The sequence below is a fragment of the Falco naumanni genome, unplaced genomic scaffold (genome assembly GCF_017639655.2).
Source record: "Falco naumanni isolate bFalNau1 unplaced genomic scaffold, bFalNau1.pat scaffold_124_arrow_pat_ctg1, whole genome shotgun sequence".
In the NCBI taxonomy this organism is placed as follows: domain Eukaryota; kingdom Metazoa; phylum Chordata; class Aves; order Falconiformes; family Falconidae; genus Falco; species Falco naumanni.
This window is the reverse complement of record NW_024427364.1, coordinates 43,085-66,770: the sequence shown is the minus strand read 5'-3', so window position 1 is coordinate 66,770 and position 23,686 is coordinate 43,085. Positions and strand designations below refer to the sequence as shown.

The following is a 23,686-nucleotide window of genomic DNA, read 5'->3' as shown; positions in this document are numbered from 1 at the left end:
TCTGAAGCAAAACTTCTGTCTTCCTTTAGCTGTAATTTAGAGCTTCATTGAGTGCTGAAGAGGGTCAGCCTGACAGCTCTGAAGCATGAAGACTTGATCCCTGTGCCAGAACCACACCGGCACTGGCCACACAAGCTGCTGCGTACCACAGGTCAGGGTTCGGTCTGGGTCAGGGTCTGTACTGCCCTGCCACCGCAACATAAAGTGAGGAAAGTGAAATGGAGAATAGAAGTGTTCGTCTCCATGTAGTTGATGCTGGCAGCTTCTTGCCTCCAGCATTCCTGCACCTCAGGAGCCTGGGAAATGACAACAATGTGAAAGTTCCTGAAAGTAATTTGCCTAACACACCACAGCGTAGCACTTCCCTATGCCCACCAACCACACCTACTGGCTCCCCAGGCGCTCTCCTGTGCTTCCCTTTAGCTACCTGGGGAGGGGCCACCATATTCATCTCCTCAGATCTCAGAACACCCAACTCATGGCTGCTAACATTCTTCCCCCTGCCTCTCAGACGATCTTCCTTGGATGGTCTCAGCTTTCTTGCACTCCAGATTAGGCGGCCTTATCACATAACAGGAACAAGGATAGCACTGGGGTTTGTTATCTGTAAGGAAAGCCAAATACTCTTAATTAAAATATAAAATTAAGAGGAAGGGAAAGCCAAAAGACAGCCAAGTGGAAGTTTCATTTGGCTCAAACGCCACCTGAATACTTATGCTGCAGCTGCAGCTGAGAGCTGGCCCTTAGATGCCTGATCAGGATAAAGCCCAAATCCTGCCACTAAGGTTTCAAATGACAAAATAAACATCATCTAAGGGAAGGCAAAATGGATAAACACAAACATCGCCGTATGTTTACAGGGCCTTCACAGCACAGTGGTTCTCTGATGGCAACCCAGAACTTAGGCAGTATGAAGAATTACAAAGGTCAAGTGCTATTTATAAGCAATGCACCCTTAAATCAACACTAGTGACAAAAGAGCCAAGCACTTGACTTGCAGAACGGCAGGTGATTCGTGACTTTCTCCACAGCTTCTACTACTGATGAAGCTTACAACCACCTCACCATTTGGGAACGACATCCGTTGCTAGTGTTGCTCTGGTTGGGAACTCAGCAGGCTGGCACGTTCATTCCTTCAGAGCCAGAAGGAATTTGTCATTACAGGAATTCTCATGCCACTGAACTGGCAGCAAGGTACACAAGCCTCTTAATCCCTTTTTATACTTCTACACTTGTGCCATAAAAACCATTCTCCACTCTCCATCTCACTACCTCTCCAAGCAGACAAGTCCCATCTGCCACACACTTGTCACAAACTACGCAGGATATGACCACAGGTTTCAAATACATCAGAAAGTATCAAAATCAGAAACTTTAAAACATAAAAGAAAATTAAAAAAAGGTGGCAGTGGGAAATTATTTTCTACCTTGACTGTGAGGTTCACAAGCTGCTAGTAGTTAACGTTAATGGCTCACTATTTCAAGGTCGTGATGGCAACAGTTCTGCAATGTGTGGATATCAGCGAGAGAATTGCTGCCTTGCACCAGTTCAGGTGCTCCACCTATACCTTGTCACAGATTTGATTTTTTTTTTTTGTTTGTTTTAAATGTTTATCAGGGTAGGATCTGCCTACCAAGACCAGATTTTAAGTGAAGTTACATTATGCTGCAGACTGGGGTCTGCTGGGGTGCTCCTGCCCGGCCCCACGTGGATGGTGCTGCCCAGGCCCATGGAGCTGATTCTGTCTGGAGTCATGGGGCTCCTCTTCCTCATCCCCATTGGGCTCCTTCTGCCCACCTGCACAGGGGCTGCTTCTGCTTGGCCCCATGTCCTCCCCTTGGTCTTTGTCCCCATCTGCCATCTTCTCCATGTGCGCATCTGTCCCCAGCAGCTCCACTCTAAGGCCCTGGGGAAACCCTCTGGGCTCCAGCAGCCCTGGATAGAGCTGCTCCTCTTTCCTGCTGCTCCTCTTTCCTGGCGGGGGGGAGGGAGACAGCTGTGGGGTGGTGGTGTGCGTGGTGTGTGTCCCACTACAGACCACCTCTTGCCACTTGGCCATCATTACTTGCAGAAACTTTTGGTACTGCCTGGCCACTATGAGGGGTGCCCCTGGACGATGCGGATGAGCTCCCCGTGAGGTTCTGTGTGACCGTGGCCATGGCTGAGGGGCTGCCGGGGGTGGCTGCCCGCACCGCAGGGACAGCGCAGGGAGGGGACATCTCAGGGTGTCACAGTGTTGTCCTTGTTGTACTCCTCCATGGTATTAATGATGGTTCCTTTTGTAACTGGCTTTTATTCACTGTCTGACGGGGCTTCCTCTGGTAGAACCAGTGCCAAGAGGTAAAAAGGGCGCAGTCCAGTCGTAACGGGCGAGGTGCACACTGTCATCTTTTGTAATGCTTCATAAAATAGCTTTTATTTAAATTCTGTATCCGCAGTATTTATTCCAAAAATGTTCAGTTAAGGGAAGACGAGAGAAAGGGTGAGTCCACTAGCATGAGCGGGGAGAGCCATGCGACCTTGACCTCGAGCGGGGATAACCACGTGACCTTGAGCTAGAATGACAGCCCCGACTCTTCTCTCTGCCTCTTCTTGGATATGGTGGTGATCGTGGGTAGGAATGAGAGGGGTCACGGCTAGATGATTGAGAGCAGCAGCGAGGGTGGGAAGGACCTGATCTTGACTTGCAGTAGGTATGCGAACTTCTAGAGCGAGAGGAAGTGGCACAGGGAGACCTGGACCTTAAAAAACAAAACGCAACACAAAGGAAATGAATGAAGTTAATTCAAAACAATCACTCACACCATTTTCTTTTTTCTCCCAAATTTGTTTGGGTTGGGGTTTTTTTTCCTCTCCATACGCTTATGTCAAAGCTTCTTTCAGCTGCTGATATACCGCTGCTGCAAACCGAAGAGCACGGCGGCATGTAAAGGTTTCTGCTTACGAGCCAGAACAGCTGCTGCTGTGGTAGTGTAAAAACACGCAGGAAGGGTAAGTCTGTTCCCACTCACTTCTATCGCATGGACTACCCTAGCTATGGATGGATTTCAGGGGTGTCTACTGGTCTCTGCTGGTACATGGACATGCAGATGTCTCGCTACCCAGCATCCACCTGCAGCGCAAATCACTCTTGTTGCCGTAAGATGCAAAACAAGTGAGTCTTAATGGCCACAGCGCAGTATCAACTGTCAGGAAAGCAGGGTTTAGCCTGGAGGCAGTAAAGCTCCATTTGAAAATGCCAGCTTAGTCTATTTAACTTCACTACGCATTTGGCAATTTGTACAGGATGCAAAATGCCCCACTTCTAGCCAGTGGTAGCCAAATTCTGCACATACCTCTAGCTCCAACCAAGGCCAGTGACTGCATTTCAAGAAAAATCCTAGCTAAAAGCTTCTAAACTCAGTCTCCAGTAAGCTGACGGAATGCCACTACTCTGGGAAAGATACTGACAGCATTACTACAGAGAGCTCTTCAGATTCCTGCCCAAGGGCTTTTTAAGGACAGAAGACAGCAGCTATCTTTAGATTTTTCTTCACAAGTTATTCCACGTATCTTCATTCCTCCTCCAACTTAAGATTTCCTTACGCAAGTCTGATCTTTTAATTTGTAAGAAAAATTTAAGGATGTCAGCAGAATCTGAGCAAAAGGCACCAGTTTGCAGTCCAGGTTGCAATCCGTCTGTGCGAGATTAGATGACAGAGGCAACAAAGGCAATTCCTCTCACGTATCTCCTCCAAAGTGCTTTGAGGTAACAGTTACACTCAGAGCACGGAGGCGCAGGAATCCACACCTGTCCAGTTTCTAGCCTCCTCAGGGCTGTCAGGAGGCGAAGGATGTCACTACAGAGAAGCTCTGGCAAAGAGACACCCGTTCCTTCTCAACTGCTGCCCAGTTATAACTATCAGTCGCCTGTAATCCCTGCCATCTTTGAGCTAGGGACCTACATGTGGAGCTCCCATCACTGCTCGTCCCTTGAACTATCCAACCCACCTCAGGATAGAGAGGTGGACTGGAACTCCTCCTGATTCTTCTAGACAATCTGCTTCTCCATCAGGGACATGCAACGCAATTACCTGGGAAATGAATGCCTGCGCTCCTCCTGAAACTCCTCACGTGCCACCAATTCCATAGAAGAAGTGTTTGTGAACACTTCGGGTCTGGACTTTTTCTTTTCCCTGTTAAAATCAGTTTGACCATTATTACAATTATAGTTGGATATTTATTCCAAACAGACACCAAAATACAAAACACAGCCAAGATGAGAAAATGTCTACTGCATGTAATGCCAAACATGAACATCCTAGTCAAGCAAAACGAGTTTAGAATTCCCCCAGGATTTAGGGAAAGTTCTACAATTCCATTTGTCTTGCTTGAGTTTTGCACATTTACCATCTGCAATGAAAAGGTCTGTTGGATAAAACACGATGCCATTTTTGCTTCTGCCAGATGCGCTTTAGTGTAACTGCAGTCCAAGGTGCTAACGAAATACCAAAGCGCAAACCCGTGCAACTTCCTGGAGCCAAACACTTACTCCTTTTGAAGTCTCCGTTGTTCCCGTAAAACTCCTCCCTAGACAAGGGAGGCCAACGGCATCCTGGCTTCTGCCTGAAAGACGGTGGCCAGCAGGACCAGGGAAGGGATTGTCCCTCTGCACTCAGCCCTGGTGAGGCTGCACCTCCAACACTGGGTTCGGTTTTGGGCCCCTCACTACAAGAAAGACACCGAGGTGCTGCAGCGTGTCCAGAGAAGAGCAACGAAGCTGCTGAAGGCTCTGGAGCACAAGTCCTGTGAGGAGCAGCTGCGGGAACTGGGTTGGTTAACCTGGGGAAAAGGAGGCTGAGGGGAGACCTCACTGCTCCCTGCAACTACCTGAGAGGCAGCTGTAGTGAGGTGGGGGGTCGGTCTCTTTTTTTCCCAGGTAACAATTGACAGGAGGAAAGGAAGTGGCCTCAAGTTGCGCCACAGGAGCTTGAGATGGGATATTTGGGAAAATTCCTTCACCAAAAGGTTTGTCAAGCGTTGGAACAGGCTGCCCAAGGAAGCGGTTGGGTCACCATCCCTGGGTGTATTAAAAGAAATGTAGAGGTGGCGCTTAGGGACCTGCTGTAATGGCGGACTTTGTAGGTTTAGGTTAACTGCTGGACTCAACGATCTTAAAGGTCTTTTCCAACTAAACCTAAATGACCCTGTGATCCTATAAAGAAAGTGCTGGTGTCGCTGGGAGGGTATTTGAATGAGTCGCTGGCTGTGCTGTTGGCTGATGACATGTTTGCAGGAGCTGGGGGATATTCTGGAGCGGGGCGGGGGTATACCCAGCAGATGGAGGCTGACCAGGTGGAAACTGAGGAGGTAGTGGTGGTGGTGGTACCGCCAGCGGGAAAGGAAGCGCCTGGGGTGGGGGAGGATGCAAGGGAGGTGGAGGCACAGGCACAAAGGCTGCTGTTGATGATGGCAGTGTTGGGGCCTGAGTCCTCTGGGTACGTGTGCTACGTGGATGTCCTCCATTTGAACTTCCAGAGAAACCCAAACCCGCGTGTCACTGTCACACTCTGCCCTGATTTTAAAGAGGAATGTGAATGAAGCGGGAGCACGGTGGCGAGCCCTTCTTGTTCTCAACCTGAGCATTTTTCTGGCAGCTTCCTGTCCATTTGAGCCTACCCTCATTTCTGGATCCTCCCACTTGCCTTCCACATCCTCACCCCAAGCAGTTGCCTCAGGCTTCTCCCCCTACATTCAGCTTTGTGACTGTGGGCAGAGGCTGCCCATGCTGAAAGGAGACTCCCATCTCCCAGGTGCCAGGTGCCCACGGCTCCTCTGCCACGCCTCCATACACTTCCTACTTCACACTTCCGAGCTTCAAAGTACTGCACAGATATTAACCAAGCTTCTCTCAAACTTCCTTTCAATTCTTCCCCATAAGCTTCCTAGGTTGTTGCCTCGTGATGATCTGTTTGGCCTGGTCTTGTCCCTGAACTGTTCTTTCCTTGCTTACTGAACCTGAGAATTTTAGGTGTCTCTGGGACGGATGCTGCGTTTTCTTTTGATTTATCTTTAAGATTTTATAAACACGATGCACACTTATAATCTATCCATAACAAATACATACCAAAAGGAAGAACTAACTGGTATGGCAATAACAGCAAAAACAGATTCCTCTCTCTCCAACGGAGAGAAAGCAGCTTGGCTATTTGAGATGACTAGACTAAAGACATTCAAAACGGTCACAAAAAACCAGCACTGACTCTTCCAACAATTTGCTCCATCACTAAGTCATTAAAAATCAAATGTTGGAGGCTGACTTCAGTTGGGAAATCAATTTCTTCAGCCCTATCCAGCCAGTAATTCGAAAGGGTGGCTTTGCACCTTGTCCTGTCATTATGTTTAATTTTGATATATACTTACGGTTTCCTCCAAAAGCGTTTGTTTTTCAGAGTCTACTTTTGGGTCACATACTGGAGTTTGATTTGTAATCGTTTTACTGCAAGCACAGATCCCCTTTGTTAAAGGCAACTCAAGCTGAGCCACTTAAAAATGAATTGCCACTTGTATTCTCCACAGCTATCTGTGCATAGGCATTTCATTATAAATCAGCTACTGTAGAAGTACTGTAGGTGTTACAGCCTGGTTTAACAGGTTACAAGTCGTCATAGACTGAATTTCTGTGAAATACTTACAGTCCCCAGCCTGGTCTGCCACCTGCTGAGCGAACTGCACTGGCTCTCATCAGATGACCTTTTGGAGTGGGGAGAGGAAAAAGAAATAAATCCCATTCAGTTCATCTGAAGATAATTTTTTTAGAAGAAATTCTAAAGTTACGGTCACTCACCAGGTGTGGGTATTTTTTGCTCTTGGGGGCCCAGAAGACATGGTACTGCCGGTTGTCTTGCTACAGGAACCGGAAAGCCCTTGTGAATAAATGCAAACAGTTGGAAAATAAGCTCTAATAAATACTGTATTTCAAAAGCATATGTTGAAATAAAACTTAACAGACCGCTGATTGACAGAGAGGAAGATTTAGAAAGTTTGGTGGCAGTCACCTGAGCAGCAGGTGTCACAGTCACAAGTGGTCGTGCAGGCGGTGACGGCGGCTGTCGCTGCTGCTGCTGAGTCTCCTTATGGAGCCCTGTTGTGTAGCCGGTTCCACTGTGGAAGTTGTTCACAGCCTAGAGGCAGAAGAACATTGACAAAAAGATCCAAGTGTCAGATTATGATGACAATAGATGAAGAAAAGCCTCCACAGGGTAAAATGACTTGTATAATCCTGTACATGCTATCAAGCCTAGAGTAAAGCAGCACACAGAGATAGGAACACATCACAGGAAACACTGCTATTAAGGACTGGTAGCTCAGAGTATCTGTAGTTAAAGGACTTCGGTGTTAACAGCGAATCTGAGAGGCAGGCAAGCATGTTTAGACAAAAGTTTGACCTGAGTTTGCCTGATTATCTCTAAAGAGTTGTCAGCTTCTGTAACAACAGACAACGCATTTGAAAAGTAAATGCAGCCTTATTCAGTTTATCCTTCTTTAAGGAGATGTCAAAAATTTCCTCCCTTTCAGCTTTTTACAAACAGACTTTCCTTACAAACAGTTGATGAAAAAGTCATATCGTTACCTGGCGCAGGAAGTTGTTGGCAACTAAAGCGTCAGGAGAAACACCTGTCTGATGACACGCCGGGCAAGTATGTTCCTCTGACTCCAGTAAAGCTGTTCTAATACCTGTGTGTAATTAGAAGCATCAAAATAGGTTTCAGCCAAAGTAGGGAAATCTTTGGGGTTCTCATCAATTATAAGAACACACAGACGATTAATGGGTGGATACGGTCTTGAATGGAGAGCATGAAGCTATAAATGGTCAGTAGTGTAAAAAATGCCCAGTACGCAGCAAATCGCTATAGAGTTTTGACATTTCCCTGTTGTAACGGCTGAAGACATAGAGCGGGCTGTGCCCTGATGTTTGGACTTTTTTTTTTCCACTACCGAGTACAGCAAGAAGCCACCAACATCAAGGCTAATGAACAAAGCACATCTCAAAAAGCCGTGAGTCGGTTCGAGTTTTGAAGGTTTAACCAACTCCTGTGGCAAAGAATGTAGATTAAATGCCCGACTGCCTGTTTGTGGCGGACCAGAGTCAGTCACCAGAGCTGGCTCTATAGTTGTGTATGAGAGAAAGAGCTGTGGACAAACTACGTGCATTCCACATCTAATACTGTAATCACCTGCACAATTATGCACTCTTCTCGTACTCGACCTTCCGCATGTGAAGAAGATTTGACTAGATACACAGAAAGGGAAAAAAGCTCTTTGGCCTTTGTTTTACACACACACACACCGCCCCCCCCCCCCCATTACGGAGAAGAGGCCTTTCCTACTCCGGGCATACTGAAGTATGAAATAGACTGCGTAGCACAGGTGATCTCCTATTCCTGGTTTCAGAAGATCCGATGTGGTGTTTTGGATTAAAAAACACGGGAGGGGAGTTTACTCCTTACATGACATTACTCACTTACATTCGTCACAGTAACTTGCTCCACAGCAGGGAATAAGCGCTGCATCCGTCGCTGGATCTTTACAAATGGGACATAACAACTCGTTTGGAACAGGCCTGTCTGCGGAGGAGGATGAGGGCTCCTCTGGTAAAAAGGGTGGCTTTTTCCTTTTTCTCTCTAGCATAAGCTTCCCTGGAGGGCAGGTGGGGAAGGAAAAAGAAAAAAGTGAAAGATGGGAAAGGAAAAATTTTCCAAGCTTTGGATTTTATCAAACGAAGGTAATAGGTGGAAGTCTTCTCACTCCACATTGGCTTTCTACAACATAGGCATTTACGCTAAATGACTTCTCTAGGGCCACACTATCAGAAGAAGAAGGAGGGGGGAACATTTTTCCTTCTGCAGAACTCTCCCATCCGTTGGATCAACTACAAAATTAGCTCAGACTAGAAAAATAATTGCTTGACAGCTAGAGAGCAGGGGAAAGGAACCCCACCTTTCCTTTGCCAGAGGGTAAATGCAAATTGCTGGATCAGGGTAAAGTTCGTCCCCCAAGTAATTTCATTTTGTAAATGAAAGAAGTCTGTGCTACAGCTTCTACAACAGGAGACCCATGACAGGAAAAGAGAAGTGCTACCGAGTGCATTTTCCAACAGCCACTCTTGTCAGCACACAGCAGTAATTTCTTAGTTTATAGCAACAGGAACACTTCAGCCCGTTTCACACATGAGATTTGCTAAAAGTCAGAGGAGGAGGAAATCTCAGTCCGAGGGCTATTTCTTAAATTTTGCAAGAAGCCTTTGAAACATAAACCAGAAGCAAAACGAGCATTCAGAGAGAATGATGCCAACTGGAAACTCTACTGAAATGCCTTGCAGAAATACAGGTTCTTAGCATACCCCAAGGTCAGCCAGCTTCCCGGGGCATGAACAGCAGGACTACTCTATTTCAATATGGGAAAGTATTGCAGATTTTAAGGTTAAGATACGACGGTAGTGCTTCCTCCCTCGTAATTAGAGGCTGGCCACCTCGGCTGCATTGCCACTCAGACATTTACGCATGGTTGCTCTCATTCGCATTTTGGTCGGTCCGATTAATTCCATACTTACGCATTAATAGTTGGTATTGCGTATTTCCCAGCCTTTGTCAGCATGGCACCTTTTGTGTTGGGATCCTTCACCTCCATCAGGAAACTCCTTGGAATTCCGGTGCTCCTTTTAATTCTGCGAACAGGCTCCACATTTTTGTCCTGTTGAGAACAGAAATGCAGACATCTCTCCTCTTCAGACGCACACTTAAAATGACGTTTCAGAGATAATTTTAAGCAGCAAAAGCCTTTAATCCCCTCCTTTTACCTAACATAATGGCTGCTCGACTCAGATTCCTGCTTTCCCCAACGAACATAGCCAGGACGTACCACAGGTTTGAGCAGAGTTTTGAACCCCGTCGTCATTCTTTGGCTTAACTTCAGGACCCTTCAGGGTGAAATAGCCCTTTGCTCACCGTCCGCTCAGAGCAGAGACACAAACCTGTTTCCCCTCCAAAGCCCTTGGGCAACGTGTGAGAGCTTAATTCAGGGCTCCGAATCAGCCCCCATGGAAACTTACATTCACATCTATATAGGAAGGCTGAATTCATCCCTCCTGCATGTACATTCAGGGACTGATGTTAAATGGCATGAATAGTCAGCCAGAGGCTTCTGTAGTTAAAACTGACAGATACTCAATAGACGGGGTCAACAGAAACCTCTTGTTTTTAGAGGAAATACCAACAACTTTGAACTGTCATTAGAAAGAGTTAGAACCAGGAAAATTTCCAGTACTATTGAAATAGATACAAATATGTATGAAACTTCACTGAGAAAGATCTATGGACATCTTTAATGTCTGTGAGCTAGAGAAAAAAAAGTTTCACATTTAGAATTCCGGGTTTCCCTTGAATTTGGAAGGGCTTTGCAACATTGCCATGTAACATTTCGCCCCCAGAGAAACAATTCTTACTGGGAGTGTTCATGTCTTTGTCACATAAATGCCAAGGTAAAAAACCCTAAAAGCTCGGTAACACCAGTGGCCTGCCCCAATCTTACCCTATTTACCGGGCAGTTCTTGGCATAGTGGCCAGGTTTTCCACAGCAAAAGCAACTGGATGATGGTGGAGGCAGATCCAAGGGTTCCCTCAAGTAACTAGAAGGTTTGGGGAAAAAAAGGAAAAGGTATGCATGTGTCTCTCTTCTTAAAAGAAACATCTCCATACTTTTTTCCATAACCTTTGAAGACCACATTTGATACTTACTTGGATGGATCGTATTCATGGCAGGACTGTATCATCATCGCCTTTATCTTATCCTCTTCGGAAGCATTGGCTTCAGCCAGGTTGGCAGTCTGTTTAACAGGTAATGGTTATTTGACACACACATTAGGCTACAAATAGGCTCTCTTTGTACCTTACATAAAGACTTGTGAAGCCAATCCAAGTTTTGTCCAAGCGGACTGAAGCTATGTGTAGAAAAAAGCACACCAGCCAGCATTTTGAAGCTGGTCTTTAAGCTCCAGACTAGTTGAAGAAGCTAGCCACGGTACATTTAACCGAGAAAGATGTGTGCAAGTAGCATTATTTACATTCTGCAGCATCAAAAGGACACACAACCTCAGAGTCGTGGCAGTTGGTTTTGCTTGCTGAAATTCAGCTTCAGACCCAGAAGCATTAAATGGAGTCAAGCTTTCTGTAATCCCTCAGCAAGAGAAAAGATTCTTTTCAGCAGACATCTGACCATCATGTGCTGTAGGCAGTCCAAACCGCACAGTTCCACCCCCTCCCCCGCTGCCACTCGCTTCTTCATAGGAAGTGACTGAACTACAATTTTTTTCCAGTTGGCACTGTCCTTTTAACACGCAAATTGTAATATAAACCTTACGCAGAACTAGATCTTCAAACTATGGAAGCCAGATGGTTTTTTTTTACACAGTACTTCTTCAAATGTTTCTATTCCACACTAGTCCAGATACAAGCAGGGTCGAAGGGGGTGACTGTAAATTATTTGGAACTTCAAGCACCTATCCTACAGACCAACTGCTCATGTTTTTCTTTTTACATGCATTCACTCACAAAAGCAACCAACTAGTTTCCACATGTGATTTCATCTAGCTGTTCCATATACGCAGGAACATAATCCAGATCGCCATCTATGAAATCATTTCCAGTAACATTTGCAGAGAACTTTTATAGACACTTGATTGATTTGTCTGAACCCAAATGGTTTACAAAACACACCCAAAACCCACAACACATTCCTAGGAACAGGCCGACATTCAAATATGGCATTCAATACATAGTCATAGCAACGCAGAAAAGTTCTTACTACACATTGCCTCCTGTGCCAGCCTGCACTAAAGAGGTTAGGGTAACAGTTCGGAGCTGCTTTGTTACCTATCTCCGCATTTCTGAAATCTTTGAATTTCTCAAAAGCTTGGACAGTTTTCCACATTTTAGAGTAAATTTCACATGACTTTACAGAACCAAGGGACAGCCCTGAGGGAGGCCAATGTCTTTTGGTGGCTGCTTCCCAAACTAATTCTGCACACACCACCACCCCCACCCTGCTGCAAAATGTTAATTAACACAACTAAATTTTTGCAGTGAGCGAGGGAAGACGTTCCCAGTGGGAAGAGATTTCTTTCTCGTGGAAATGAGCTCTGGCCTTCATTTTCAGAGGAAAGAACTAGCTCCTGTGCGTTAGGCCCTCCCTTCTCTAGTCTTTGTAACTTTAAAGACTATGTTTTTAATCACTTCTGTGGCTAGCACTGCGCCTCTTCACCAAGTGCAATCACTAGTGTTTCCCCAGACAACGTTACACGTTGCTGAGCACAAAATACCAGCAGTTCCATTACAAAACATGCTTTCAGGCGGTCACGTCTGCTGATGTGCCTCGCATAAACACTGGCACAGTCCTATCAACAATTAGGTGCACTTGCACAGTTTGCACAGTCTGCATGTAAACAAATTAGGTTGAGTCGTCCTCTGTCTGTATGCCACAATTCAGGCAGTCCCGCACCATTCAAAGAATGGATCTGTAACTGTAATGACTAGAAATTCAAAAACAGCCATGCAATTGTCCATGTTCCAGAAACACGTCTGTTCTGGCTGTTGCAAAGGCCCTAGAAATGTCCATAACTTACAGCCAATTAAATCCTGCTGTAAAAATTGTGTTAGTTTCCAATGAACAATGAGCGGGACGTATGAAAAATGGTAAACAGCTTCTGAAGTGCTGCTTCTTTGTGTCTTGCAGATGGGTAACACTGCAGCATTACACCGAGGCCACTAAGGTGCTCCCCTTCCATCTTCCCAAGCTGGGAACTACTCTCTACAGGATAGTATCAAAGTAACATTTTAAAGTTAGGAGAAACACGCTGAATTATTAACAATTAATGTTTTGCTCATATTACAGCAGTTATCCAGCTAGAGAGCACAGTGTAAGGTTTACAAACACTGTTTCACAAGCAAGTACATCTAAGCATACCTTAATAAGCTGGGCCAGAGAAAGAGGTGCAGAAGGGTCGCCAACCTATTCAGAAAAATTAAACACATATTCAAGTTCTACAATCAAAACAGAGCAATAGTTCACCCCTACTGCTGTATGAAAGCCTGCGCTATATCCTCTGAGTGTCACTGGAAGAGCCACCTCCAAGCCAGTGGAATTTATACTTGTTCAAAACAAAGTCCAAACCTTAAACAGCTGAAGTATGCCTACGTTGTTAATGAGAAGAAACTAAAGCAACCAACCCCTCCTGAGATCAATCTATCGCTCAGGATACCTCAGAGGGGGACCCTTGTCAAATGCTCACAACTGCTTAAAAGACGGAGGGTCAAGGAAGCTGTCCATTTGCAGCTCGAAAGGATCTAAAATAATTATTTCCATTTATTTGAGAAGGAAGTGTCACTACAGGAAACATTGTCAGCGCAGTTTATAAATTAATCAGTTAATAGCTCATCATTTACTAAATGCACACAGGTGTGATACATGAACGCAGTATAGTTTTTGCGCTGTCTTTCGTTTACTTTAATTAGACCCCAAGTTCATGAATTTCTAGATTAAGTTATCCTAAGAGCTTTCAAAGTGATCAGATCCAGTGACCTAGAGCTCGTGTAATGCCTCACTCCATTCTAGTGAAGAAAAAGCAGTTATACTTACAGACGAAAACCAAACACCACCACAAAGCAATGTTTGTACTATGAGGGCTATTTTGAAATGCATCGTGGCACGTAGCATTCCCCCCAAGGGCCAAATGGAGATCTAGGCCATTACGAGTCAAGTATCTCCTCGAGTTACTTATTCATGTTTTAGCAGCAGAACAACAGTGTTTTCTGACCGGAAGAAAAATGCTGCCCCTTTTCCAAATGTAAATTCAAAGTGGTGGTGTACCAAGTTCAGTGGTGCAAACCTTGAACCTACAAGCTCTACAAATGAGCATACATTATCGGTACAACACACAGTCGTACAAGAAATAGTCTAGCCTATTCAGTACGAAATGCAATGCCTTACTAGGCACAAATACCATTATTCACATTAGAACCGTGCAAAAGTTGGCATTGCTCGGTTTTCACTATGCTGAATTAAATACATTGGATTTACAGCATACACTATATTTCACTGGAAAATATGTTTTATATATATAAAATAAATATTATAGATAAAACATATATATTTTATATATTTTTTTAATATATAAAAACAATTAGTACAAGGCTACATAGCTTAGACTTAGGTGCAGCATGTAGAAAAAAGTTTCAGCTTGCGTTTTTACATACCTCTTTTGATGTTCTACTCGCTGGCTCAGTTCGACTTCTAGAAGAAGAAAGAAAGATGATCAGAACTTAAAATAAAGCACTTGTAACCAACATAAAGCAGTGAAAACAGTTAATAAAACCTGAACATCAAAACATTGTGTACTGGTAGTCTTATGAATATGGAAATTTATTTCTGTACATAAAGTGCGCTCTCCTGGTACATTCAGTGCAACTGAAATAAAACCCCAAATCCCATTCCTTCTTTGTCCCCAATTACTCTAAGATACAGAATACAGCAGTGCAAGAAGAAGTCCTCAGATATTTTCTTTCTGCTCTCTAAGTCTCAAAACTGTGAAGACTGTGCTACATTTTTCTGTTCTTGAATAGTCAGCCATCCAAATACGAAGGCACCTTCAGGCAATCTGTATAGCCCCACTATCACAAATAGGTACCAGATAGAGCACTTTGGTTTCTACACTCCTCTGACAAAACAAGAACAGTTGTCTGTAGAAAAGTGTTTCTTGGTGGAAGCCCCAGCACTGTGTTCAGGTACCTACCATACTTAGCCTCAAGTGACTACAAATAGCAGTAGAAACATCACCTGAAAGCAGTTCCTAGGATTTTCTGTGATCGAGGAGGCCTGTGTTAAAAAAATAAGAAAAAAAATCTTGATTACCAGAACTTGCTTTAAGATCATCTTGAACATGCTACAATATTTAGGAAACACTTATGACACACAAGCCCTTGCCGAGATTCCACATACTCATTGGTCTGTACCTGCACGCTACTCATGAATCAAACATGCAACCGCCGATCTAGTTAACAAACAATTCATACCTCATCCAAAGCGTCCCACAAGCAGAGGCAACCCAAAGGCTGCTGTGCAGGTCCTGCACAAATAGAAAGGCTCATTCTTCCTGCCACTGCTACACCACCACCAGGCTCGCAAGTACAGCCACGTACTTCCTGAACATGAGGAAGCGCGAGGAAAAGCTTTAGATTCCCACACCACGGTTTCTTCCATCCACTTGCCTTGAGGAAGATACTGCAAGGTGACTAACGCATTCCTGAAGGCCTCTCCACCATGACAGCATGCATTCACCATTCCCAAACATTAACGACTCTACCAGTTGTTTCCACAATGGTTCCAGCTGAAGGAATAGAAAGCTGACCTGCCCTATCCATTTGCAACTTTAGCAGAGCAGCGGCATTCATCCCTTATCCCCACGTGCAGGTATTTCTTGGATCTTTGATGCTAGTGGTACCTAGTCTCTCATTTTAGGGCAGCATGCCAACACCAGGAGAGGGTGCCATCCAACCAGAAATGGAGGCTATATTGACAAGACAGCACTAAGCATCCCCATCTAAATTAACCCCCCAAACCAGGCCATGTTTAGAAGCACAGTGCTGTGGCATCCAGAAACTCTTGGTAGTGCCTGGAAGCACTAATATGCCCAAAGCTTACAGGAGAGCCACATACATGCAGGGGGGTTTGCTTGCAGATGCTTCATGGGTACTAGGATGCTGCTGTACTGTTTGTTTGAGACACGCTGTAACTCGCCAGTACACTCTATTTATTGAGAACTAACATTAGAAAGACACGGCAAAACCACAAGTCAATAATATCTGCTAATGGTGGAGGAGAGGTCTATCTTGAAGAAGGCTGGAAAACATGACCATTCAAACCATGCTGATGCAGCTGATACAGAACTGGACTGTACGAATACATGATGACAGCGACAATGCTGTAGTCAGGCTTACATTTGAATATCTGCAATTGTAATCAGATTCTCTGTCCTCCATAAATCTGAGGAATACAGCAGTAATACCTGGAGCACAGAGAGCAGCTTAGGGTGAAATCAGACTTAGAAAGGTAACTACCAACATTTGGGAATGTGCTCAACTGCTTTCTGAGCTTCAGGCTTGGAAAAGATCAACTGTTCCTTCACCGTCCTGGCACAAAAGGCAATACGCTTTAGGACGTTGCTCTTTTTCTCTTGCTCGACACAGGCATCGTCTTTAGGAAACTAATAGGAATCACTTAAGAATGAAACTTCTTGTTTGCACGGTTTGCCAGCTGGCCACTCTCAGTCTTTCCTCTGGAGACAGCATGCAGCCCCGCCACCCCCACCCCTCTGGGGTGTAAGAATACCCTGCCCCCCCCGCCCCCAAACAAAGGAAGCAGTCAAACACTGAGACTCAGACTGCTGGTAGATGGGAACCAATTACCAGTTCACACTGCAATGTGTCTCTCCGTTTACTCTAAAAGCAATACAAGCAAAAGCATACAATAAGGGATCTCTCTGCATAGAGGAAACAGGATGGAGAACTTGACTCTCAGAAAAACCAACCCCAAGAACAAACTCAATTCAAACATCTGAACGGAGTTTGAAAGCCACGTCCCAGTGGGCTGAAAAATCTAAGTCTGCTTTGGGACAGATACATTCAAATCTGCCCTGTCACAACAAAAGTTAACAGCAGCTTTAACAAGAAAGATACAACCGGAATGCCTCCGTAAACCAACAGCCACAAAGAAGGTGAACACACTGAAACCCCTCCCACAGGACACAACGCGTTATGGCTACTTACCCAAGGTCTGTCTTGCCGGTAGCTTTAACTCCTCTAACAGGGACTCCCCTAACAGTTACCGATGAGTTCCCCTGGAATCAGGGCATTGTCATCTGTGTATTCTGGAAACAACATCAATACAGAGAAAGCATCAGTCAGTTCGTAAGAGTGATATTAATATGTCATGACATAGCACTTCAGGGAATCCCTTTACAGATAGAAAAGCAACATTTTACACACAGCGTCATGCTTTTATCATGTCCACACACTCACGGCACCTTTCCAGAAATCTTCAGGTCTGATAGTCAAACACAAGCAGCAAAATCTTTTCCATTTGTTTTGAATTGTTTCAATGCCAACAGCAAAACGGTCTCTAAAGTCACTAAAGCAGAGTCTGCTACAACATGAGGCTCTTTCCTGATCTAACTTCCATTGCTTTTGCTCCTGTTAGCTTACAAAACCCTAGAACATGTCTCTATAATAGTGAGCACGGAAAAGGACACCCCCACCCCGCCTCCCACCTTTTAAAACACATCCCAACCATCCATTTTGCCTTCCCACCATCTTCAAAAAGAGTCCACCTCTTTTTTTTTTTCCCCCAGGATGTGCAAAATCCTGTTTACTTTTAGCTTCTATTAGCATTGCTTCTAATACGAGATTTCTGTGATCACGCGGCCCGGAAAAATCTGAACAAGTTGGCCATCTTCACTCAAGGTTCACTGAAGGGTCTTTCCAAGATCATGCCAACATTTAGTCAGGACTCCTGCACAAAGTTATAAAACCCACTACCATATCTCCACAGGGAAGATCTCCAAGAACCCCCTTTAGGCAGGACATCCTGGCCTAGTTCTTTCCTTCATCTTCTGAAGGTGACTTTAGGCACGCAGATGCTGTTCAACAAAAACGGAAATTCACGGTTATGTATAAAACCCCAAAATCTGGCATACACATAAATGACACCAAAATGTATTCCTTAGCTTTGCTCTGACAACCACTGGGGGATTTTTGCATTTCCACAGGGAAGACACCCTTACAGATGTTCCAGTAAGCATCTGTGTCACAACCTGTACGTCTGCCTCTACCTGCATGTCTATCTCTACCGCCGTATGACACGCGACCCCGTAACACCCCCAAGACCCCTAACACCGTGCTGTTAAGTCTCCTCACAGATACTCTCCTGAACATACTTTACCTATCTGTAGGTAAACAGCGTGTTTAGGTCCAACCACTTGAAAGGCTGGGGCCAAAGTTACAGTTATCGGAGCAGGCATGTCATTCTGTTTAAGTTTTAATACATCAAACAGGGAGAGGAAAAAATCCTATGAGTACACATTGTAAAGAAAAGACTGTTGTGGGAATGTCACAGAACCACAGGAAAAAGGAAAAAAAACCCCAACCGATAAAATTTGAATGTTTAAGGAATGGAAACGGTTTCCAAGTCTTTTTATTTCTGACAAGTCATATTCCAAAGTCTTTAATCACATGCAAGCTTTGCCAGACGGTAGGTTACCAAACTGAAACAGCACACTAAGTAATACAAAACCATTACCGTCTCTGAGAATCAAGCACCATTTCTGAGATTCAAAAGAACTTAGGGCTTCTCGAAGAACATTTTTAGGTATATTCACCATAAGTGATCTGCCATAAAACTTCAGTACTGCCCTGACACCGTCTAACACGCAGTATCACGACAAAAATGCACCGTTTGAAAGAAAAGAAGAAATGATGCTCAATAGCATCTGAATGAAAATGTCTTTGGTGTAGCAAAGAAGCTGTATTGGCAAGAAATGCCAAGTATACTTTAGACAGAACGCTCGTCTACAAGATGGCTTTCCAGGGTCTGCATAGATTCTCACTCACAGATACACTCTTGATCCCAAACGTTGCTACTGAGCAGTTTCTGCAGCAGCCAAGCGCCACTTTTCCAATGCGGTGGAGTAAAAGTGGCTGAAGACAAATTTCAGTCACCAAACCCACTTTTTTCCCCTTCAAATTAGCCACCCACTCCTTTTCTATCACGTTCAGCCTTCTCTGCCGGCTTTCAAAGAAATCTGGCAGGTTTGTGATGACAAGGCATTGTCCCACATTCCCTTCTCGTTTTACCTAGAAGGGCTCACAGAAACCAAACCTCTTCCACGCGCGGTGTCGCACACGGACCCCGTACGCTGCTGTGCCTGGCTGCGCACACAGCCCTGACGCCAGCTGCCAGCGCACAACCACGGAAGAGCAGCTCTGAGGCCCCAGCACAAGTCACCGCTGCCGGCCGCGGCCCAACCGCCTCACTGGGCGCCTGCGCCACCGCCAGCCGGCCGGTCCCCGCATCCCGCGCCCGCCGCCCCCACGCACCTTCCATGGTCTGGGCATTGGTGACCTGCAGGTCGCAGCGGGTCGCCTTCAGCCTCTCGCGGCCCATGATCTGGCGCCTGAGGTCGCGCAGGGAGATGTGGGGGCCGTGAAAGGTGACCACATCAGAGCTCAGCCTGGAGGAGAACTTGTAGTGGACACACGACATGGCCGGGGCCAGGCGGTGCCCGCTCCGCGATGGCACCTCACGCAGCAGCTGGCCTCGCGGCCCCCACAGCAGGTCAGGGCCCACCGAGGGGCTGGGGCCAGCAGCGCGGGCTGAGCCCGCCGGCTCCTCCTCGCAGCCCCGGTGGGAGGACGATGGCGACAGGCCCTGGCTCGGCCTCCGCTCCCTCCTCGCACCAGCGCTGCCAGGCCAAGCTGCTCGCTATGGCAACCCGGGCGGCTCCGCATTGTGACAGAGGGGCTCAGGGGGCCACTCAGCGCCCCTGGGGGAGGGGCCTTCATCAGCCCCGCCTGGGCCGCCGGTGTCCCTGCTGTCCCCCAGCCTGTCACCGCCCCGTGCCCTGTCACCTCCCAGGGCTGCGGTGTCCCTCCTGTCACCCCCTGGGGCCTTCACCACCCAGCGTCACCTGTCAGCCCCTGCGCCTGTGGTGGCTCTCCCAACGGCCCTGGGCACATCACCGCCCCGTGCCCTGTCACCCCCCAGGCTGTCACAGCCTGCTGTCCTCTCCTGTCACCCCCCAGGCTGTCATGGCCTCCTGTCCCCTCCTGTCACCCCCCAGGCTGCCACTGCCTGCTGTCCCCTCCGGTAACCCCCCAGGCTGTCACTGCCTGCTGTCCCCTCCGGTAACCCCCAGGCCTGTCCCCGACTACTGTCCCCTCCTCTCACCCCCCAGGCTGTCACTGCCTGCTGTCCCCTCCTGTCACCCCCCAGGCCTGTCCCCGCCTACTGTCCCCTCCTGTCACCCTCCACACTGCCACTGCCTGCTGTCCCCTCCTGTCACCCCCCAGGCTGTCACTGCCTGCTGTCCCCTCTGGTAACCCCCAGGCCTGTCCCCACCTACTGTCCCCTCCTGTCACCCTCCACACTGCCACTGCCTGCTGTCCCCTCCTGTCACCCCCCAGGCTGTCACTACCTGGTGACATAAGCTACATAAGATAAAAAAGAAAAAAGACAAAAACCAAAACGAAAACCTGCCTAGGTGAACACCAAAACACCCGTGACTTTCTCAGACTCTTCACTACCCCACATGTGAGTCAAGGGACAGGGTCTCCTAAAGGCTCTTTTGCCGGCACTTCCTGAAGACACCCTCACCCCCCACCCCCCACCCCACCCTGCTTTTCTACAAGTGCGCAAAGAGGTGAAGAAGAGTTTTATGTTTAAGTTAAAGGAGGCAGTTTCTGAAATTAGCTTAGGTGAAAAAACCAAGGTGGTGTACTCATGGATTTTCTCCTCTGCAGAGCCATGAAGAAAACATGAAACGCACTCCCCAAAGGCAAAGGAGCAAACTGAGGGAGAGCAGCTCATTGGCACCTTTCAGAGCTTCAACAGTCTGGAGAAACGGGGAAAAAACCCATACAAAGATAAAGAGCAGCCAAGATGCACTTTTATAAAATGCACATTGGGGCCTGTTCCAGATCTCCGAATGACTTTCAATGTTGCTTTGCATGACTATTAGACCAAGGCCTAACGTGGCGTGATAGCTTCTGCTTGCCGGGGCATGGTAAGATCACTCAAACGAGCGACAAGGTAACAAGTAAACACCAAAGGCAACAGCGGAGCTTACCGTCTCCCTCCACTGGCGACCAGCTGTGCAGTAAACCAGCTTAACCAGCCTCCCTAAGGATGGCTCTAAAGTCGCTGAAAAGGAAAAAAAGAAGGTAAGTCCTTAGCCTGAAATGTAAAGGCACCATCTTGGCTCCCAGGCAGGTGGCACTGATGGCCCAGCAGGGTCATGTCCCCACGTTCCAGGAAAGATAAAAAAAGTGCAGGACATGTTTGTGGGGTGGGTTTGATGCATCCTTTCCGTTTGCTGAAAGCCTGAGGAAGGACGTACCCCACGGTAGGACCGGTGGCATTTTAGACCTGAGGTTAAAAAGATGCTGCACTTCAGTGACGCTCCCCAAGCTGCTTTCACCACCAAAGAGAAAAAGATTTGCTCTCTCCAGTATGGTGGGAATGATACCATAAAGTCGGTCAGGGAGAAAAACCCTCTAAGCCTTGCTTGCAAGTTTCAGAAGGCCGGCATTCTTTATGGCAGTGCTGGGAGCACGGGGGAATGTTTCCTCTGAGCGTGCTCACCCAGTTCCTCGAGGGTACGCACTATGGACAGCAGAGCACTTGCACACTCATAGCGCATTACACACGCATTTTCAGTCAGGCACGGGATGGGTTACAAGTTGCTTGCTTTAATGCAAACGAGCACACACCCTCAGACAGCACTGCTGAGCTTTTTTACTAGCTCCCCGTGCTCCCCAAGCGGGGCCTTGCCCTCTCTCGGGGGGCTATCTGAGTCAGAGGTCACGATCTCCCCCCACAACAATTACCTTTGTCCGAATTCCAACCAACATTCTGCGGATCGCAGCACTCTATCGGCTTGTCTCCTCCTGCGACCACAACGTCCTCACCTGGAGGCTCTTTCTGCATCACCGAAGAGAACGCAGATCTTTTCCCCATCCATTCTTTGTTCCCCATCCTTCCCGTGGCTGACTCCCTGGATGAGAGGTCCCTTAATTCGTCACTTCTAACAGCTTTAGAGAGTCAGCTTGGCCTAACCTTTGTGCGCAGGTGTGTTTAACGTAGAGCTACACACCAAATCAGAGCGTGGCAACTGGGGAGCTCAGACATCTCGTCCCTTTGCCGAGCCAGCAGCCTTCCCTTAACAGAATCCCTGGACATAAATGTATATACAGTGGAATCTAAACAGTGGCATCAAACGTCCCGCCAGACACCACATCCGTCCCCAAAATCCTTCCCCCCAAACAACCCTGAAAGATTTCCCTTGACCCCCTCCTCCACCCTGGCTGTTCCTGAAATCATCCCCCACCTCCACCTCGCCACCCTGTCCCTAAAACCTTTCCCTCCAGACCCTGGTCCAGCCCTCCCCCACCCTCGGTCCGTCCCTAAAATCCTTCCCCCAATCCCCCGGTTCTTCTCTAAAGGCCTCCATTAACCCCCCGTCCGTCCCTAAAACCCTTCCCCCAGGCCCCCCAATCTGTTCTCTAAATAACACACACACACTCAACCCCCCCCACGCCCCCACCCCCGGTTTATCAATACACACACACCCACCTCCCCCCACCCCCCCCCCCCACTCCCACAAACACACATCCTTGCCCCACCCCCCACACACCCTGCTCCATCCCTAAACACCTTCATCCATTCCCACCCGTCCCTCCCTAAACCCCTTCCCGCCGCCCCCTCCCCTGCTCCCGTCCCTCTGTCCCTGGCATGGCCCAACTGCCCAGCACCACCAGACCACTCTGGCCCAAACACCATAAGGCAACGGTTCCCACCTGACAATAGCAAGTCGAGGAACATTTTTTTTTCCTAAATAGAGAGAGTTTTACTTCATACGATGCCGACTACGTCAAATTATGTTTTGCTGGCTGACTGGATACACAGCAAAGCTGAACTCCACATCAAATATAATCAAATCTATCAAGTATATCAAATAATGGAATATATCAAACGCAGTTTCTTATATTGCAATAAAAGAAAATAGCATGCAATATGATAAAAGGAACCAGTAGCAGTTACTGTGAGCAATATGATAAAAGAGCAACAGAAGCGAAGCATCCAATTGTTATTCCAAAGTGTTAACGTGACTAAGGAAAGGAGACATCACCAATTCCCACCTCAATTCCCTTCGGCTGGGAGCCCCCTTGCAGCCAGTGCCAGGAGTCTCTCGGGAACTGGGAAATTCCCCTGGAGAAGGTACCAGGAAGGAATTCTCTCGCTGCTTCCCACCGTGCATGGTAGCCATGTGAGGCACAGCACAAGAGTTCTGCTCCCTGCTTTCTCTGGTGAGAAAATTGACACAGCACTTTTGAACTCACACAGAACCAAAAAACATGGCCTGGGAAAGTGCAGTGCTGCTCCCCTGGAGAGGGTTCCAGAAGGAATTTTATTGCTACCTCTCACCATTTCCTTGCAGCCACGTTAGGCACAGTAGAGAAGTTGTGCACCCTGCTCTCTGTGGGGAGAAACTGGACACCTTTACACTGGCAATAATGCACAGCCCAAATAACTCACCTTGACAAAGTGCAGGGCTGCTCCCCTGGAGAAGGTGGCAGGAAGGAATTCTCTTGCTGCTTCTCACCCTGCCCTGGCAGCCGTGTAAGGCACAGCACAAAAGTTCTGCTCCCTGCTTTCCGTGGTGAGCAAAATTAATCCTTCAGCGTTGCAGTCATTAAGAGCCCAAAAAAGTCACTTTGGGAAAGTAAAGCACTCCTCCCATAAAGAAGGTACCAGGAAAAAATTCTCTTGTTGTTCTCACCCTGCCCTGGAAGCCATGTGAGGAAGAGCACCAAACTTCTTCTC

The 23,686-nt window shown here is 47.0% G+C and overlaps 1 protein-coding gene and 1 pseudogene across 1 annotated transcript; both read right to left on the bottom strand.

Annotated features, from left to right (window-relative positions):
- Positions 1–6,827: 6,827 nt before the first annotated feature.
- On the bottom strand, positions 6,828–14,039 carry LOC121082014 (annotated as a pseudogene).
- Positions 14,040–15,194: 1,155 nt separating this feature from the next.
- Positions 15,195–19,419, bottom strand: LOC121082013 (E3 ubiquitin-protein ligase RBBP6-like). The gene is given in 4 exon segments (XM_040581353.1): positions 15,195–15,234; positions 16,858–16,928; positions 16,930–16,958; positions 19,183–19,419. Coding segments are annotated over 4 exon segments (306 nt in total). The 5' UTR covers positions 19,349–19,419.
- Between the last annotated feature and the right edge of the window lie 4,267 nt (positions 19,420–23,686).